Below are 19,623 nucleotides of genomic sequence, written 5' to 3' on the forward strand. Positions count from 1 at the left end.
CTGCTGCCACCAGCCACTGCTGCCACGCGGCTCCCGCACCGCGAGCTGGGCGAAGCTGGAGCAGCACTGCTGGGGCACAGAGCCCTGGAAGGCCAAGGTCCTCCCTTTTGGCCAAAGCCATGGGGAACGGACAGGAGCGAGGCAGCAAAAAGCTGGCTCTGAAGCAGATCACGTCACAGGCGACCACTCCATTCTCCCACCCGGTCGACAAACGTCATCTCGTTTGCGGGAGTGACTGTAGATGGTGGCACATGGTGGCCAGGGGAGATGGCAGGCAGGGGGCAAAGGCTGTCCTGGGTCTCCTTGAACAGCCTCTGCAGCCCAGCTGATCGCAGAGAGCAGGGGCAGGACACTGCTTCCCCAGGGGCCTCCCCCAGCTCCCTCCCACAGCCCGCACGACCGTAGCCCACGTGAAACCAAAGTCGCATGGGCAGGACACATTCTGCCTTGCCCTACCACGGGCACACACAAGCAGATCTTTAGTGCTGGTGCACACAAATTATTAAACGTACATCTTGCTTTCTAACATCACGACAAATACCACCACGTCCAGTCTGACACTAGATTTTCCTCCCAACTCCTCTTGCCTTCCTCTTACAGCAATTTTTATTCAGATTTAAGGGATGGAGGGAAATCACAGATTAGTTTAATTTCCTAACAGGCAGATACTGACATCAATGCAGGACCACTAAATTAAAGGATTGCAAACTCAGGGCTTCATTTTCAGCTGTCTGAACATTTGATTACAGCAAATATGCCTACAGACACTTGGTAGCCAGTATCAGGCTATGGGCTTTGCATATGCCATGTATGGAAATCTGCCTGCAAACACCTATGGCCTGCAACTGCAGGTAAATGAGGCTGCAAGTGGGATAGGGTCCCTGCTCTTGAGAGGACTTCAGAGCTTTGAGAAACAAACAGTCTTCTGCTACAATTCAACAAGCAACAACATGTCAAACCTCAACAAGCCGTTATTACCAACAAAACAAAAACCTTTCAACAGCAGTAGAGCCCTGGGACACCACTTCAGCCATTACACTCTGGACACGAGTTGTGAAGGCACAAGGCTGACAGCTCCCATGTTTTAGATCTCTCACTAACCACACAATGCAGCAAATGCTGTTTTCTATCTCTGAGTTCTGGAGATGAACAAATGTATTTTTTGTCACATATATTAACTCAATGTAACTTGGCAGAAAAAACAGGAAGTTATGCCAGTTTTGCTGTTTACAGTAAGAAAGAAAGAAATCACTGATGGGTACCAAGCAGGAACGTTGGTGGCACTTCCTGCTTGGAAATACTCCAAGGGCCAGAGCAATGAGTTGGTGAGCAGAGCTTCCCAAAGTAAAACACTGGCATAACTGAGCTTAGCACTGATGCAATGTCCTCCAGCAAGGAACAGGCAGATGAGTGCCAGGGAGGCTGTGAGCCCGAGTAGCCCCTGCACCAGCCATGGGGCACCAGAGACCCGGGTTCTGCCCAGACAGGGACAGAAACAAGCACCAGGTAGAAATACAGAAGGAGAAACAAAAAAAAAAATATGGGGCAGAAGAGCAATAATGATGCTCTCAGTTTTGCAGAGAAGTCTTCCAAGGCACAGCATTCACCCGCAGTTTTAATTAACATTATTAACAGATCTAGACAGGCTTAGGAGTCATTCACAACTTTACATGAAGCAGTAAACTCTGCATCATGGTCTGAGGTTCTGTGTTCAATGCTCTCTGGTGGATCACCACCTCACAGCTACAGCAGGACGGCCTTGTGTAACTTAGGGGAAATCCACCGGGTTGTACAACATCAGACAGGGTCCTCAACATCCTCTTCATGGAGGCAACCCAAAGAACTGTGGACCCCTAAATTAACACTCTGCAAAGAACCCCACTGGAGCTGTCTCCCCAGCACTTTGCTCATTTACATGCTTGCCTTGTTCTCCAGTATTCAGTGCTGGAAAATACTGTCTTGTTATTCGTAGGTTTTATTCCATAATCTTAAACTCCTGTGAAATTCTTCCCATTCAAGCCTCTATTAGCTGTGTCACTATTTCTAAAATAGCTTCCTACTCCATGTAATTCATTTGGTGTACTGCTGCTTTCCATTTTTGTCCAATAGCTCTTCCTTCTAAAACCAGCCCACAGTCAATGAGATCATGAACCATTAAAATCCATTAGCTCTTCAGATACAATCCATCAAATTTCTCAGCACCCCAGGCAGAAAGGGGAAAGGTCACAACTCTCTGCTACTCCAGTGTTGTCAGACTCACTTTTGAAGAGCCAAATCCCTTTTTTTTTTTTAAATAGCAGTTAAAGTTAGGTCCTGGTGGTATAGCAAAAGGAAATCTGCTAGAGAAGTCCAGCTATTTGATGCAATAAGTATCTCAATGCTTGCAGCATGACAGCAGGAAATCAATACAGAGATTCAAATGCAAACCAAAAACTCTGCAAAAGGCTTGAGCCTTGTGCACCTGCCCTCTTCTTCCCTTCAACACTGAGCACCTGAAAGACCTGTACTGAGTAGAGGGCCATCCAACACCCAATGCTACACTGTCCAGCTGGCAAATGTTTGGTCTGCTGCAAATGGTCAACAGCTATTTGTTCTGATCATCACTCACCTATCTCAGCCCAACTTAGAGAGCTGCTGTAGCACTGCTCTAGGGATAGCTAGAACCCCAAAACATAGATGGTTGGGCTAAGGGAACCTTCATGCCAGGTAGGCCCACAGTGCTTGCTTTTACCAAGGGAACCTTTCCACGCAGGCTGCCGCGCCCTTATTGCAATTCTAGTATCACATTCATAGAATCACAGAATGGTTTGGGTTGGAAGGGACCTTAAAGATCATCTAGTTTCAACCCCTTTGCCATGTTCAGAGATGCCTCCCACTAGACCAGGTTTCTCAAAGCCCTATCCAACCTGGCCTTGAACATATCCAGTGATGGAGCACCCAAAACTTCCCTGGGCAACTTGTTCCAGTGTCTCACCACACTCACGGTAAAGAACTTCCTCCTAATTTCTAGTCTAGATCTACCCTCTTCCAGTTTGAATCTATTACCCCTCATTTTATCACTATAAGCCCTTGTAGCAAGTCCCTCCCAATCTTTCTTGTAGTACTTTAAGTACTGAAAGGGAATAAGGTCTCCCCAGAGCCTTCTCTTCTCCAGGCTAAGCAACCCCATCTCTCTCAGCCTGTCCTCACAGGAGAGGGATTCCATCCCTTGGATCATGTTCATGGCCCTCCTCTGGACCCACTCCAACAGGTCCATCAGCAGTGTTGCTCTATCTCTCCTAAAGGCAATGTGACACGTGACAGGAGCTGCATATATGAGATCATACACATCTCCACCTTTTCAACCGAAGACCACAAAGCCCCTTGGGGTGCTAAGGAAACTTTACACTATCAATCTTATAGACAAGGAGCACAACGTGGATGGCAGAAGCAGAGCTAGAGACAGTCCTTGCGGTCTTCAAAAGCCCAACCTAACAAACTTGCAACTTGCACTGGCAAAGTACAAGGAAGACTCTGCAGCACCCAGGCGAGCAACGTGTGAGAGGACTGCACATCAGTCCAGATGTCAAGAGAAGTCAATTGCATCCCAACCCCAGAACCCATCATACTTTTTAGTGACTATAAAGCCTAAGTTCAGAGGGGGGAACAAAACACCACCACCCTGTCAATATTGCAACAAATTCATTTACATGCAAAATCAAGTTATCAGCAGTATTTCTGACAAAACATAAGATTTCAAATGACACATCTCGGTGGCATGCCAGTCTTAAAACCAAAACTCTCATCACAGATACCTACACTTAAAGCCTTAACTATATTACTCATCTTTAATGAGGTTACAAAAAGGAGGGATTAATCCCAGAAACTTTCAAAACCCAGATTCTGGCATGGGCAGTAGCCCCATGGAGAAGCCTAAACACCTACACTCTGACCATTCTTTCCAGATCTTGAATTAATTACAGTGACTTCTTTTTTCCTCCTCTCATTTCCTTACCTGGTAGTTTCTTAACAGTGAAATTACTGAGGACTAACACATTTACATCCAGCCAGTATTAATCCACCACATCTCCTCTTATATTCCATGTTGCAAGACGGGCTCTCAAATTATTTGAGACAGAAGGACAAAGAGCAAACTATCAAATATGGGTGTCTCACAGGAGAGAATCCACTTGGGACACAGGGAGAGATGGAAAGGAAGGTTAAAAGTACTTTGGCCCCCACACTAACCTGTCTCCCATTCCCTGCAAACAGCTTATGGGATTGTTTGACATCCCTGCTAGACACATCCCAGCAGGACATGCAAAAGCAGCAGCAGTTTCTGGCCCTACAGCCAAATAGATGTTTCTAAAGGTACAAAAAGGAGTGCCGAGGCATGCACTCCCCCAGCATTCCTGAAGGTATGATGCTTGCTCCTGGTGTCCAGATGTTACCACTCACATCTCCACTTTAATCCCACGAGGTCCAGCACTGGGAGTCTCAGTCAAGTCTTCACAAAGCAAAAAGAATGTAGGTTGGGATCCAGTACACAGCTGACAACACCCAGAAAAGAGATGCCATTGCCAACACTTGCTTTGCCAAGTTAGCTCATATCCTATTTGTACAGTAGTTTTTGTTTGTGGGTTTGTTTTTCTGTTTGGGGATTTTTGGTGGGGAGGAAAGGGAAGAGTAGAATAAAAATATTTCTGTAAAACAGCAGTTAAAAAAAGCATGTGCAGATGAGGCTCTTTCTAGTGAAGGGCCCTGGGTTGTATATTTGTACAGAAAGGATGGGGGGGGAAGAGTCCTGAAACCCTGAAGCCAAGCACTGCAATAAGAGACAGACTGTCCAGGACCAAGCAATTTTTAGACTCATCACGTCTGTGATTACAGTTTTCCTCACCTACCTCACAAGAGAGATGATCTCACTGCCCACTTGTGAGCATGAAGTCATAGTTTTGACTCCAGCAATTGAGCTGAGACGGGAAGGAGCTGAAGAGCATCAGCCTCCAGCCTCCTCCAGGCCACCGGATGGGTGACAAGGTGCCGTGTCACTGGGATATGCTGTTCAGCTGACCCAACCATCTGCCTCCATCTGAAGGAGGAGACACTTCTGGGGTTTGCGTGCAGCTGTGAGCTGACAGGCAGCTTGCTGGCATCTACCAACAGCAACTTGTCACGTATTTCCTCTTTTAAATATTTCTTTTTCCTTTTCCAAAGTGTGCTTTCAAGATGAGGAAGCACTTCTCAACAAATACGACCAAAATGTGCCTTGGATAAAAAAACAAGGAGGGAGAGAAAGGCAGAAAGCATCTGTAGAGGAAAAGATCATAACATGGTTGGAGTGGTTTTGCTCGCATGTCAATCAAGAGCATAACCTGATGCTGACTTCATTTCCCACCCAAAGCTCAACATTACCCATAAAGCTGCAGATAAATGTTATTCTCTTCCAACAGATCTTTTGCTGGGGATCACTGCAAGTCCAAGCACAGAGCAGCCCTAGCAAAGCCAAGGGTAGGACAGGCTCTGTTACAAGGCCACTGTACCTAGGACAACTGCTGTCATGTTCCCTCCTTGATAAATATTTTGTTTCTTTGTGAATGGAAGGCCTGGCATTTTATATGTGCCACAGTCAGTCTTGCACGTGCTTTATATTACAAACACACGTTTTTAAATCCATCCCACTAGATAATACATTTAAAAGTATAAATTCCCTTCTGGAGAAAAGTTCTTCCCTACCTGGGTGGCACTGCTAATGTAGACCTCATGCTCCTCTTCTCATTGGCAAACAGCCCCTGCTGAGGGGGGACACACTACCTTAAGTCCCAAAGCAAAGTTTTATTCACTCCAGAAAAAGTCACATCAATTTTAGTGTTACAACCTTAACCACAGAGCTTTCACCAGCTGAGGACAGAAATCTCTTGGATAACATTTATCTTCTTTCAAAATAAAATCATTAACTTCCCTTCTTTAAGGTTTACCAACCCTGTAATCTAAAGCCAAGAAGCAAGTCGAACAGTTCCTCTCCTCTGTCTGAGCAAGACACTCAGTAACCACCTTGTGGGGAGAAGACAACGAAAGAGACACAGTCCCTCTAACAACTGCCACATATCCAATGAAGTGAACCATTACAAACACAGTTTCCTAAGATAGATAATAAAACTGCTTACACTGTTCAACTCCTAATGTGCACAACATTGAACTACCCCTAGATAAGATGACAGAAGTGAAGATCTTAAACTAGCTGCACTGGAGCTGCTGACTAGATCCTCACCATGAATTTCAGCTTTTTATAAATCTATAGGATTCCTCTTGCAGCCCAGCAGCACTTGAAGGTTTTGGGGATGTTACCACAGGCAGTAATATGAAGCACTTGGATGGTTTCGGGTACTGAAAGTCTGAACAATTAATGACCCACTGGAAAATTCATAGCAAGAGATGGAAAGATCTGGTACCCTTCAAACACCTACATGTTCTGACTGTGGCTTTAAAGCAAGCCACAACACCATCTGTTGTGAAGATCATTGTTCCTGTGGAAACAGTTGCTTAATATTGTTAGAGATAGAGTAAGAATAAATATTAGAGGTGTACAGAATTTTGCAACCACTCATTTACTGGCTAAAATATAAATATTTAAAGAAAAAGGTAGCCCTGTTCTTATTGTTAACAGTGGAAAAAAAAAAATCAGACATGGATAAAGGGTATTTTTGTGCAGCTGAAGTAATTAAAAAAAACAAACCCACATTTCTCTGCAAAACATTTTATACACCCAGGACTATTAACATGAGGAGGCTGTTTAGTCAAGCTCAAAATGAACCACAAAACTTATATGAGAAAATGTTGATGAGCTTTTTCATGGTCAGGAAGATTCCTTCAGAAGCAAAGCACAGGGGCACCAAAAGTTGTTTAAAACCAGGTAGCCTCAGTTACTCTTTTCTCACCTAATGTTCATGCTCAAAACTGGACAAGGCACTTCCAATATGTTACTAAAATAAGAAATGGCATTGCTTAAAAACAATGAGTGCTCATGTCCACTGCTGAGGCAAGTTTGTTGGCAGTAAGCTTATTTATATATAGAAGTAAATCCCCTGACCTCGTTTTAATCACAAATACACCTCTCTCTATTACAAAGGGAAATGACAAACTTGCAAAGACACATCAGAAACCTTCCGAGATCTCATCCACATAAGCCAAAACATGTGATGACTTAGAAAATCATTGCTTCCCTTTGAAGAAATCCACCCAGACTCTATAAATCTATCCTTGACAAAATCAGAAGAGTACAATTCTAAAATGAACCACCTGATGATTTTGGATATAGCTTCAGTTCTCCATTCTAAGGTTTTTCTAAATTTCAGGTGTCCTAAAGTTCTTAACTTTAGTTTTACCCAACTAAGTGGCAACCAGAGGGAACACATTGAGTCAAACGGATTTCTCCTCATTACACACAGCACTGAGCAATAACTGAAATGAGTGTGTGGTGTGTCCTGCCTGCCCCACAACACGCACGTGTTCACAGGCACTTCTACACCCCGAGCATTAACAGCCTGCTCTCCTGCAGATGTGTAGCCACACATAGCAACTGCTCACCCAAGGCAGGCTAAAAGACATGGCTTTCAACACCCCTTTGGAGGAGCTTTGGTAATATCAGAGTGAGGGTCTGTACATGTTCAACAGTGGTAGTTAACTGCTGGAAAGAACACAGGGTTGGTTATGAACTGATAAATCATCAACCAAGTTCTTCAGTAGATATAAAATAAATGGCAAAGCCATCTTGGTATCAAGCTTTGATGAAAAGGAGATTACTGTCCCCAGCCACCCCAGAGCCTCCCCCCCTCCTTCCGGCTGTCACCACCCCCCTGCAGCAGCAGCGGAATGGACGTCGCTTTTGCACGACTCCAAAACCACAGCTCACAGCCCACCACATTAACTCATCTGGCCTTTGACTGATGTTTTATGTGGCAAGCTCAGCTATGAAATGGGGTAGGCAAGCAGCAGAGACACGAGCAGGAAGCGCTGCACATCCCTTGCTGCAGAGAGGTTGCCCATGCGGCGGCGAAGGACAAAAACCTTCTGTGTATCCTCCTAGAACTGCCCTGTACAAGCTGCCAGAGCTCACAAGCCTGCCCAAAAAATGCTTCATCATGATTAGTCACAAACCCCATTCTTAACCTGGGTGATTTTGTAAGCATTCACCCTAATGAATGCCAAGGTGTTTCATCCTTGGCTAGCACAGCAATATATCTTGACTACAAGGGACCGAAGACTATCCTGTGAGGATGTGCAGCATCACCTGAATTTTTTTTTTTTTGATGCTCTATTCCTGAGCCTGCCAGACACTCCAGAATTCAAGACTTTGCTCTCAGTTTCAATACTGTCACTCCAAGATAATGACAAGCCCTAAGGTTTGGGTACAGTGAGTCTTGACCTGTGGAAACAGCACTAACAGTAAACACAGGGGTCCCACTGCCCTTCAGCTAGAGATCTTAGCCTCAAACCATAGAGATCTGCAACATGCAAGATAAACCGTATCTGCTTCTGAACACTGCTGCCCATTTCTTTTGTGTGCATCACTCCCCTTTTGTCCTTCAAAAGGAAAGGACAGAGCCCTGCTGTCTGGGCCCACTAGTGTGGCTCTAGAACTTGCTCCTTTCTTGGACATGAGCACAATGAACTTGATGCTCTTCTACACTCATGTCAAAAAACATTCAGCAAGATTATGTAAAGGAAAGATTAACATCTTCCTTCCTAGAATCAAGAAGATGGGGATAAATTTTATCATCGTTATTGGCAAGACAGGCTAAACATTACTTGAAATAATTATTTCAAAGTGTGGTCAAAATGAGCTACTATCATTAAGGACTGATGGGGTAATTATAGGGGTTAATTTTTGAGAGGAAGATGGATTATCCTATAGCATACGTGGGTTTCTGCCCAGTTTTGCTCCACACAAAACTGAGAACAGCTTAGCTGCTTGTTTAGTAGCTACTAAACCACCACAGTTACGTCCCACTATGTTAAGGAAGACTAAAACCACATTTTTTCTTTTTTTCTTTTTTTCTTAGGTTAACAGGGTGCTATATCACAAGTCCCTTGCAGAAACAAGAGGCTGAACCTTCTACAAAAGGCAACTGTATGTAAGTCTCCCACCCTCACAAGCCAGTCTAGTGAGGGCACCCAAAGCTCCTACATTGGACTTTTTACTGTTATTAAGTAAACAGACAATGAAGTGACAGGTGTAGGGCTCCATTTTGCAAACTGATCATCAACAGCACTACTCCCACAATGCCCTATTATGAGATGGAGGATCACCCTACATATTTGACACCACTGTAGCTTTAGTATTAAGTAGTGTGTTCAAACTGAGTAGCTTTGACAAGAAATCCCACCATGGATTTGGATGGCACAGGAACATTTTCCTCTCATGGTTACATTTTCCTCTAGGCTCAGGAGCAAACTGCCTTACAGAATGAATTTTCATGGAATATATTAATGTTAGATGCCTCAGTCTGCAAGTGACCTAGATAATAAACTCACTGCACGGAAGCCAATTCCTGCGTCTTTCTCAGAGCTCCATAAGCACTCACTGTGCTCAATAAATAATGTACAACCCAGCCATCATTATGAACTCTTGTTGCATGCAAGGAGGAGGAAAGAAATGTGTCCACTTCCTCTTCCAATTAGACCTGTGCAAAGCTGGCAGTGTAACTCCATTGATGCCACTGGGAATCCATCAACATAAACCTGGCAAACGAAAGCAGAGGCAAGCACTGGGCTCCTATTCTGCTGAAATCTCACAGAAGACACAGGCAAACTTTTTTTTTTTTTTTTTTAACAGAGTGATACTTCGCAGTAAGTAAGAAAAGACAAAGACTACTTTGACATCAATGATACTAAAAATAGATGTCCAAAAGAAGTGAGGCATAGAGAGCAGCTTCTCATGGAGTGTGCCTGAGTTTACATGTGAGGGAAGGATAAGAACTGGGCCACACTATATGAAAGGTTTCTCTCTCTCTTTTTCAGATTTAAAACATTTAAATTTTGAAAGAACTAAAGGATAGGAGATAGAAGAAAACATTCAGTAAATCAATCCCCTGATTTTGCCATTCAGGACAATGTATTTTTCCTCTGCACTTCAATCCTGGGGGAAAAAAGAAAAAAAATGACAAGCTATATGGCCTTGTTTACCAAGAAAAATAAATGCAGGACAAAATAGGCATTCAAGCAGGGTAAACTGGTCTTTCATCAGTTGTTCTTGATCTAGAAGACCTTCGTTATTCTGAAAGAACTAGCCTAGAACTGAATACATTTAATACAGCATGAGCAGACTGACCAGTCTAGGTAGAGAGAATCACTCCAGAAACTAACTCACACCTAGACAAACCAACTCCAGTGCTATCAGAGACAGCATTTATTTGCAACTTTTGTCAGATAAAGGCCCTCAGGAGTACATGCATCCCATACTGGTCTTTACTGTCACAGGAAAACTGTCACTCTCTTTCCCATCCAGCAAACTGACACAACCCCTAAGGATCTTTCTGACAGTGCACGTCTGAGTCACACCTACAGCACTCAGCATCGTCATGACTGGTCCCTGCTTGAACCTACTACAGCATCTGCAAAACTGAATGATGGCAAGTATTTCACACTCAAAGGCAATAAAAGGATTCCCAAACTAACACCCCATTGCTACCATAGGAGGTTTAAGATACTAAAAGAAGCGTATATGTGTGTATATATGGAGATGTATATGAAGACTTTCATTTACAAGTGATGCCTGGCTTATGTGACAGGCCAAGTTTACTCATGAAAAAAACCCACAAAGTACAGCACTTTGTTAAAATGGAGACTAATGGCAAACACCTAAGGAAAAATACAAGAAACAAGCAAGGGAAAAACCAAAACCACAGAGCAGGCCATAGAGAAGCTGCAAATCAGAAGTGCTGTAGAAAGGTATGAGTTGCTTTTTCAGACCAAATCAGACAAGATGAAAAGTCAAAATCCTGCCTCTGAGGATGGCTGATACTAAACATATGAGACAAAAGGAGGAAAAACATCTCAGTGTTCAGATGTGGAACCACCATCTGAAAACTCTCTACAGCATCTAGACACATTGTCAGACCATCAGTATAATTCTCACTGTTGAGTGGCATGTCCTGGGACAACACAGACACACGGCTTGTTCCTCACACCCTCGCCCTCACTCGCCTCCATCTAAAGGGTTACAGGGCTCTGCTGCTCTGTCAAAGGATTTCACACTGCAAATTATTTCGTCAATTTTAATATGCTTTTAAATGCACAGCAGATGTGTAATACTCATACATCAACACATTTAGAACTATCTCTTGTGTGGATGTATTTTCCTCCTCGCCTCCTTTTGATGAGAATACCTGTAATGCAATAAAAAAAGTTTAAGAAAAAAGGCAACAAAATTCCCTAATGAGACAGCATCGTCATACTGGTTAAAAAAAATAGAATAAATCCTCTATTGCTCATCCTACAAACTGAAGTCTGCTAGCAAAGCCACCCAACTTTTGGTTCTGCACCAGTACTTCGTGGCCTGTCTATTCAGCAGCAAGAACCCTCCAGGAAGGAGCCTGGAAAGCTGCCACTGTATCACTGATACAAATACAATCAACTCACTCATGAAACTCAATATTTATGAAACTTGGCAGGTGAACACCAAGAAAAAAAAAAAAAAAACAACTTTGTGTGATGTCATCTACAGGTTCACACTCTCCTCCCTCCTCCTCTGCCAACATTTTTTTGTACTGACAAAGCTCATGGGTAACTGCAGTCACAGCAGCAGTTACTTTTACATGCTCTTACTCCAGTGCAAGCTGTGCTGACCCAAAGGGCAGGTCTACACCACGCAATGGAGCATGGAAATTCCCATCCAGCAGCAAGGAGGGCAAGTGGACAAGTTGAAATTTTATCCCAGACCTGAAGTCCCAAATGCCCTGGGTCTGTGCAGCCCAGGACTGCCATCCTTCCCAGGCTGAGCTTCCCTGGTTGTGCAAGGTTGCACCCAGAGGAGATAACCCTGAATGGGACATCCATCTGTCACACAAGACACAGGCATCCCCTGTCTTCAAGGGATGCACCTTTGTCTTGAAGGCTGCATCCCTCCATCAGGACACAGACCACCACTGGGCTAGAGAGCATGAAGCTTTCTGGAGATGCAGTGGGTCCCACAAGGAAGCCAGTGGCCAAAAAAAAGCTGCTGGCTGCCAGAACAACTCTTCTGCCTGCAACCTGTCCCCTGCCTCATAGTTGAGGAGCCCCAGGAAAGAGGAAAAACACAGAGTGGGCCATCAGCTGGAAAAACTGCTCTGGCAGCCTGCAGGATAGATGTGGTCATCGATTAGATGCCTCTGGTCTAGCGTAGCAAGGGCACAAGGGCACACAAGGTCCCGCAGGGGCAGTGAAAAAGCAATTTTTTCCATCACCTTGGGCCCAGCATGGACACTGAGATTTTAGTGCTGAATATCAGTAGCACCAGAAAGGCTGAGGAACGCTTACGTTCGCACAGCATCGCGTGGACATGGCAAAACCTGCCTTACACCTGCCCACCGTGCTGGCTTTCAAAGTGAAGCAGGATGGTTTCCTCAGCAGCTGACTTCCCTGAGCAATGAGAACATCTCGTGATAGCAAAGAACAAAAAAATTGTCATTGGCATTGCAGAAATTTCAAGTCATTTGTCTGACTGACCCTAAGTAGCTTAGCAACGTTAATTGGATGCTTCAGGATGCACTCTGAGTTATACGTTTGCTATCATTGATATAATTATAAGGCAAGTCTTCCCCTCACAACCAGCCAGGGCTTCTCGTACCAGCACGAGGGCATGGCTCAGGAGAGAACAACTGCCTGCTGAGCTCCCCCAGGACACGATGCCAGGTTAGTTACCCAGGACTCCAGCCTGGCTCGCTGCATAGCCCCACAAATAACACAGGGGTGGAATAAGCAATCAGAACAGAAATTGCTCACTCTCTCCACAAGGAATTAAGCCTGCAGCATGGTTTGACATATATTAACTGTGTGCCTAAATTGGCTGAGATTTGGGAGGCAAAAAGGCACGATGCCTGATCCAAAATCCTTTACAAAAGCTGACATCAACTTGTCTCACTTGATAACTCTTCTGTTCATCTTTTTCTCCACGGTTACACAAAGGACTCCGATTTTTTCATTATATTAGCAAAGCACAATAGCTACCAAAAGCTCAAGCCTAAAACACCAAAGGAGCTTTAAGAGTTTTCAAAGCAAGGGTAGGAGTCTTATTCATTTCAGTAAGCGATATGCTTTCATACTGAAATACACTGTAAATCAGACTTTCCAATGGCATTTCAATAGCTTAAATGGCCCCCTTGACAATATTTTCTGTAGGGTTTATTGCCTATAAGCTTAAAATGGCCAGAAAGCAAATCATTACTCAGAAAATACTCCAAACAGAAAGCCTCAGACAGCCTGGATGAAATGTTTTTTTCACAGAAAGACCTGCAGTAAATGCTAAATATAAAACATGAACAGAGTGAGGAGAGGCCTGCAGGGTGCAGAGCAGGGCTGGGGGATGAAGCTTCCTGGGGTGTTGGGCTCCCTTGTGCTGCGGTCACCCCGCCGGCCTCCTCCTCCTCTGCACACAGCCTCTCTGAAAAGAGCAACCCCAGGGCTGGGCGCACAGGTCTGCAAACACCCTCAGGAGCTTCTTCTGCCATGAGTAACACTGCTGAAGGAGACACAGGCACCAGCCCTTGGCCTGTCACCTCTCCCTCTAACCAGCTGAGCAACAGGCAGCAGCAGAAATAGGAAGGTAACCCTGCCATCAAAGCCAACCCTGCCCCCCAGCAACCACATTAGCAAGGGCTTCAACAAACAACTCCAGAAAACCCTGTGTGACTGTGTGAGCCTCTCCCAGCCGCCCGCTCCACCCCACGCCAAGAAGCTGCCACCAAGCTGGCGAGCCAAAGCACCAGCACGTGGGCTGGCAGGCAAAGGCAGCACAGGCTGACAAGCCAACTGTGCAGGGAGCAGACCAGGCTCCAGCTGGAAACCTGTGCACACCATGCTGTGGGGCCACAGAGCCTGGGTACGTGTCCATGGGGTTTGGGCTGAGCTGTTGGCTCGGCAGCTGCTCGCAGCCAGGGAAAGCGACATGGTGATACCTGCACAGCCTATCCCAGCCACACTGCAAGGGGTGGGAAAGGGTTCTCCTCTCCTGCACACCTCTCTGGCACTCCCAGGGCCCTTCCCAATTCCAACAGCATCAAAGCAACAGGTCTCAAGACATAGCCATAGGAAAACAGACTAAGGAACATACTAGAAAGCCAGTACCACAGCAGGACCAGGCACACAGCTGCATGAAGGACAGCCAAACTCCTGCACCCAGTTTGAAGCCAGGGCACGAACCCCAGTCCCACAGATCAATACTGGCATCCCAGGGACTCCAATCACTAGGAAAAGGCTCTCTCATGCTTCGATCAAATCTTTCCAGCCTAAGACACTCTCAAACAAAATACCTATGTTCTCCAAAGATGCTCATGGGACAGGTCGTTTCCTGGGGAGGAGCTCATGGATGAGTGAGAAACAGGGCTCCTAACTAGCTCAACTTCTGATTCTGAAACAGGGCAGAAAGCACACAGCTCATTGAGCCATGGTCAGCTCTAGTTGTTCTCATCTGCCTTGATCAGTAGGACTATTATTAGCATCGCATACCGCAGGAGCATTCAATATCCAACAAATAGCAACAATTTTTCCTTTACTTATTTATTACAGCCTTTGTCTCTGGCTGCAGGGCACTCTTGGGTAGCCCAGGTGCACAAGACTCTGCTGGCATTTTGAAGGGTTTGTTCATAGGGCCAAATGACTAAAAAAAAAAAAAAAAAAAGAAACAAAATCCAAAATTCTGGTGTCTTTCAAAAACTATCTTACCTTCTGCAGTGGGTGTTTCTCCCCACTGTTCACATCCAACATAACAGCTGCGTATCAGTAATAAGAATTACAGAAACAACTTTAAGTGTCTCGAGAAACAGGGAAGTAGCTTAGTTTACTGAAGCCTAGCTTGTAATTAATGTGCAGCATGACTTGCACACAGACGAGCGATCTGCAGGGTGTACGTGGCTGTCATGCACATGGAACAGGAATCATGTGGCCAGGTTGCTATCGCTCTCATCTCAGACTGCCACTGGCCCACGGGAGGAGACTTCAGTCACACCCACCCCACAGGCTGCAGCCCACCTCTACAGCCTGATGCTGACAAATGCTGCACTGCAAAATCCCCTATCAACAGCTGTTTTAGCTTCCTGAGGTGAGTTTTGCCCACCTGGAGAACACTCTGCAGCAAAGATGGAGTTAAAACAAGGAGCAATCATATCATATTTGACCTGCAGCATCCTGGCCCTCTGCCAAGGTCATGATGCTCTGGAGGAGAAGTTGCATTCTCCTCTAACTCTTCAACTTAACATTCAATAAATACAATTGTATATAAACATGGGTAAAACTATTTTTGCCTTAAGAAAGAAAACTATCATAGGAGAGGATACAGGTGAAAGAGTTCAAGTTAAGGAATGCATGAGAATTATTTGTCTTAATCTACTCCTGCACACATAAGCAAATAGTAACAAAGTCTTCAGGAACTTGCCATTAGCTCGTTAACAGAAGATTATCAAGTCCATCTGTTATCTAATTTTCTTTGACATACTCTGATAATTTGCTAATTCAGGATCAAGGTTTAATTTTAGCTCCTTGTTAAAGTGTAGAAATTATGACATCTCTACCCAGGGACTAACAATTTTTACAATTGTAATTAAATAATTCCCTAGTAACAACGCAATTCAGTATTTCTAAATGGTGTTTCCCCAAGCTTAAAAATTACTTCAGCTATTACATAAAACTCATAATCCTATGTATTGTAAACATCTCTCCTTTTACTTACAGCTCAGTACTCCAAATTATTTATTTTGTTTCACTGACTTACGGCTGCTTGCTATGCTGCACTTGGAGACAGAGGAGACACTACCTTTTAAAGAGATATACACTGAGTAAAAAGATACTTAGCATATACTAGTGCAAAATTAAATGTTTTAAAAGACAAGTTTCAACCCTGGTGTAAATCATAAGCAACAGCTTTCGGAGAGCAGCCAGATGAATTCTCTGCTGCATTGCGCCTGGCAGGGTCATGCGCACCTGTGTAAAATGCTGCCATTCAGGTTTGCACAATTTCACACCCACACAGGAGAATGCCTACCAGAAACAACACGACACTGGAGAGATCACTCCTGCTTTTCACTACATTGAAGCACACTGAAGGCAGAACAGCATTGAATAGACAGTATTAATAAAAACTACTGCTCTGCAACTCGTCAAGTAAATGTGCAAAATTAGAAAGCGAGGAGGATCTTAAAGTTAGTAAGCTCTTAAGGTTCTGATCTTTGTAAAATTAGTCAAATGTTTTTAACTAATATGCAAATTAAAAAAAAAAAAAAAAAAAATCCAGGCCATGCCAATACATTCACCAGAAAGGCTTCAGAAAACAATCAAAATGGTCAGAAGAAAAAAAAATGTCAGTTTTGAAGAGTCTCTTGAACACGGATTTCAATGGAAATCAGGAAGAGAGAACTCTGTCCCAGTACCCAGTGGGATGACTCAGGTGTATAAGCATTACTGATGAGACAGGTCATGTCCATACTCCTACTCACCTGCCTAAGTGTTTGGGGTCATAATTGTAGTGATGTACCTGCAAGTCACCTGGGAAGCACCACTGCTTACACACTAACTGCTCCTGCTTGCCTCTCACTGATATTTCCTACAGTTCTCACAATAGGCCGTGACCAATGTTACAACGCATCACGTTTTTTTTTCATTCATCAACAGAGCAGCATAAGCCTGAGAGCTCTCACTGAAACTTTCAGGCCAGCACCTGAGCCGAGGGACTGTTCCAGGTAATCCCTGGAAGCTCAGCTCTTGGGAGCAGAGCTCAGGGAGCAAAGGCAGCCAGTTTGGCTGTTACCAATCCAAGGAACATTTGGAGATCATTAATATATTTTTGTCCTTGCCTTTGAAAAGCAAATGTAGAAATTCTATTTCAAATCAAAATGAAAAGTCATGCACAGCCAAGTAAGTGTCAGCCAGGCTAAACTTGGAGGATTCGCCAATCTTCCCCCAGCTCCACTCACTCCTTCCTTGCCTACATGGGCTTTTGCTTTGGGGTGGAAAAAGAGCAATATGAAGGATTTCAGAACGGAGGTGTGACAAATCATCTACAAATCCCTTGTGGTGCCTTGTATCATGCCAGCAGTTCATGGACTGTGGGTTAGTACAAACCAGCATTTCCTATCTTTCTGATTACACAAAATCCCGTGACAGCCTTGCTGAATTTATCAAGACTTATTAAATTATCAGGGTAAGATGCTGTTGCCTGTGATCATGTGATCCCAGCTGCACGCTATGAGAGATGCTAACAAAGCAAGTCAAAAGGGAGGGGAGAGCAGAAAGTGAACAGAAGATGAACCCTTACTCCTCACTAAATCCACCCCAACTGCAGTTTTTAGACATTAATGAAAAGGAGAGCAGCAGCTCTTAGCCTCTGTCTGCATGCCCAGCTACAATATTAGTTTACATCAGTCTAGTTAAAAAATGTCCCACCCCATTGCATGTATCAACTCACAGCTACAGGAGTTCATAAAACACATGCCTATCCATCAGGAACAAAAAACTTTTTCCTCACAAAGACCAAACAGGCATTTCAGGACACAGACTGCACTGCAGGATGGCTGAAATGAAAGAAGCGGTGAGCCCACTTCCCACTGGAAGAAATATTATTATAGATATTTTAGTAACGTAAGTAATGCCACCACCTTTGCAACAGTGCAGTCCAGTGTCACGTGCAGCCAGACCCAGTGGGACCTGGCCTCCAGCCTCCCAAGAGGCTTGACCTGTCTCAAGAGCAAAGAGGAAACACCCCCAGCAAATCAAACAAAAAGCAAACTCTCAGAACCACAGCTCTCTACCCTGAGCTCAGTCCCACACCTTGGCCCACAGAGGTCTGGTGTGTATTTAAAACTCTTCTAGCACAAGTCCAGAAGCAGCTTCTCTCCAGCAGCACACCTAGCCCAGGAAGCTGGGTATGCACCCACCAAGCAAACCCTCAGGAAACTCTGTGGTGTCAGGAGCAATACCTAAGCTAACCTGTTTGAGGCTGACTTGGATCCCTCAGCCTGACACAAAAACTCTCAGTGACTGAGAGAGACCACCTCTGGTGCACAAACTTCAAGCCTATCCATAGGGTACCTAATACAGCATAAGGGAAAAAGAAAGAAAAGGACCAATATACAGCTATTAATCAGTCCCGTGCCCGGTATTTCCTTGTGATCACCCCAGAGGTGTAGCCTCATCACACTTGTCACAGGGACTGGCTGAGAACAGAAGGTACCAGCGCTCTCCTCAGTGATACAATCAAGATGCTTATCTGTTCTCTACCCTGTCAGCTCTCCTTCCTCCACCTCTGATTTTATTGTGGTGGTTACCCAACCACACGTGCTAAACTACTTCCTGGCCTCAAAAAGTTAATATCTACCTTACCCTTGGAAATTGTCAGCTCTTCTGCACCTTTCCTACCCAAAAGAAATGCCTTTGCCCCCCCCCTTTTTTTAACCTAACACTCACAAGCAAATTACTATCTGGATTGATATGGTCACGTTCTCCTCCTTTAGAGTACTGGAAGGAAAGGCACAGCTTTAGAACCTGTGGTATTCCTTTCACTTAGCATCAGGACTAAGACGTAAATGAAGTTCCCTGGGCCGGATGCACGCAACATCTACTTGGAAACCTAGAATTAGCTGCAAGTGAAACTGTGTTCAACCAGCGCAGCGGTGTACATAACAGGCACAAGACTAGTCGTGCCATTCTGCTAAGAAGTCAAAGAAATTTGCATGCACGCATCAAACACTTGTGCAAGCATGTGTAGATCTGAGCAGAAATACATCCAACCAAGTATCCAAGTCAGTCTCTGTGTGCTAAGCAAATGAAGGAAGGTACACGATAGTGTGAGCCTGCAGGTGTACTTTGCTGGTTACATGTTACAAGTCTTCTACTAGTGTACAAAGAGGACAGACTTCACAGCCTACAGCTACAGGGTCTTGACTCTCAAACTACAACACCTGAGAACTTTTCTTGTTAGGGTCCCAGCCAAAATATCAGTCTAAAGAGCAGTCCAAGTGAAACTAAAACACGGGAGCAGGAAAAGACACAGGGAGGTACACCTGTGTGAGCGCAGACATACACGCAGGGCTGCGTGCATCTGTGGCACAGGCATGCAAGGACAAGCCCCAGCTCTGCAAATACCCTCCGAGCGCCTTCATTCATTCCGAGAGCTCCAGCTTCTCCTTCAGACAGCTACTCACCCAGCCTTCGAAGCTGTCGCTGGGGCCCGCGGAGCGCAGGAGGTCCTGGAAGTGCAAGGTGCAGTTGGCCACAAAATCATCGTAGCCGATGGGGGTGTCGTGGAAGACGGAGAGCTCGATCTGATGACCGTCAGTGACCGTGGCGGAGAACTCCTCGTTGTAAGTGGGCTTGTTGGTCTTCTGCTTGGTGCTGGTCTGCCCAACGCGCACCTGGTCCACGCTGACGGTGACGTACGGGTCCAGGAGCTGGTAG

At 44.8% G+C, this 19,623-nt stretch overlaps 1 protein-coding gene across 1 annotated transcript in view; it reads right to left on the reverse strand.

Moving 5' to 3' along the window:
- The window catches only part of PRKCH (protein kinase C, eta), a gene marked incomplete at both ends in the record, with an annotated part of 56,283 nt that extends 36,667 nt beyond the window's left edge, over positions 1–19,616 (reverse strand). Inside the window, one exon of the mRNA XM_008945408.1 lies at positions 19,371–19,616. Coding sequence (XP_008943656.1) covers positions 19,371–19,616 — 246 coding nt within the window. The remainder of the gene's footprint in view (positions 1–19,370) is intronic.
- Between the last annotated feature and the right edge of the window lie 7 nt (positions 19,617–19,623).

Source organism: Merops nubicus, unplaced genomic scaffold (genome assembly GCF_000691845.1).
Source record: "Merops nubicus isolate BGI_N331 unplaced genomic scaffold, ASM69184v1 scaffold44178, whole genome shotgun sequence".
Lineage (NCBI taxonomy): Eukaryota > Metazoa > Chordata > Aves > Coraciiformes > Meropidae > Merops > Merops nubicus.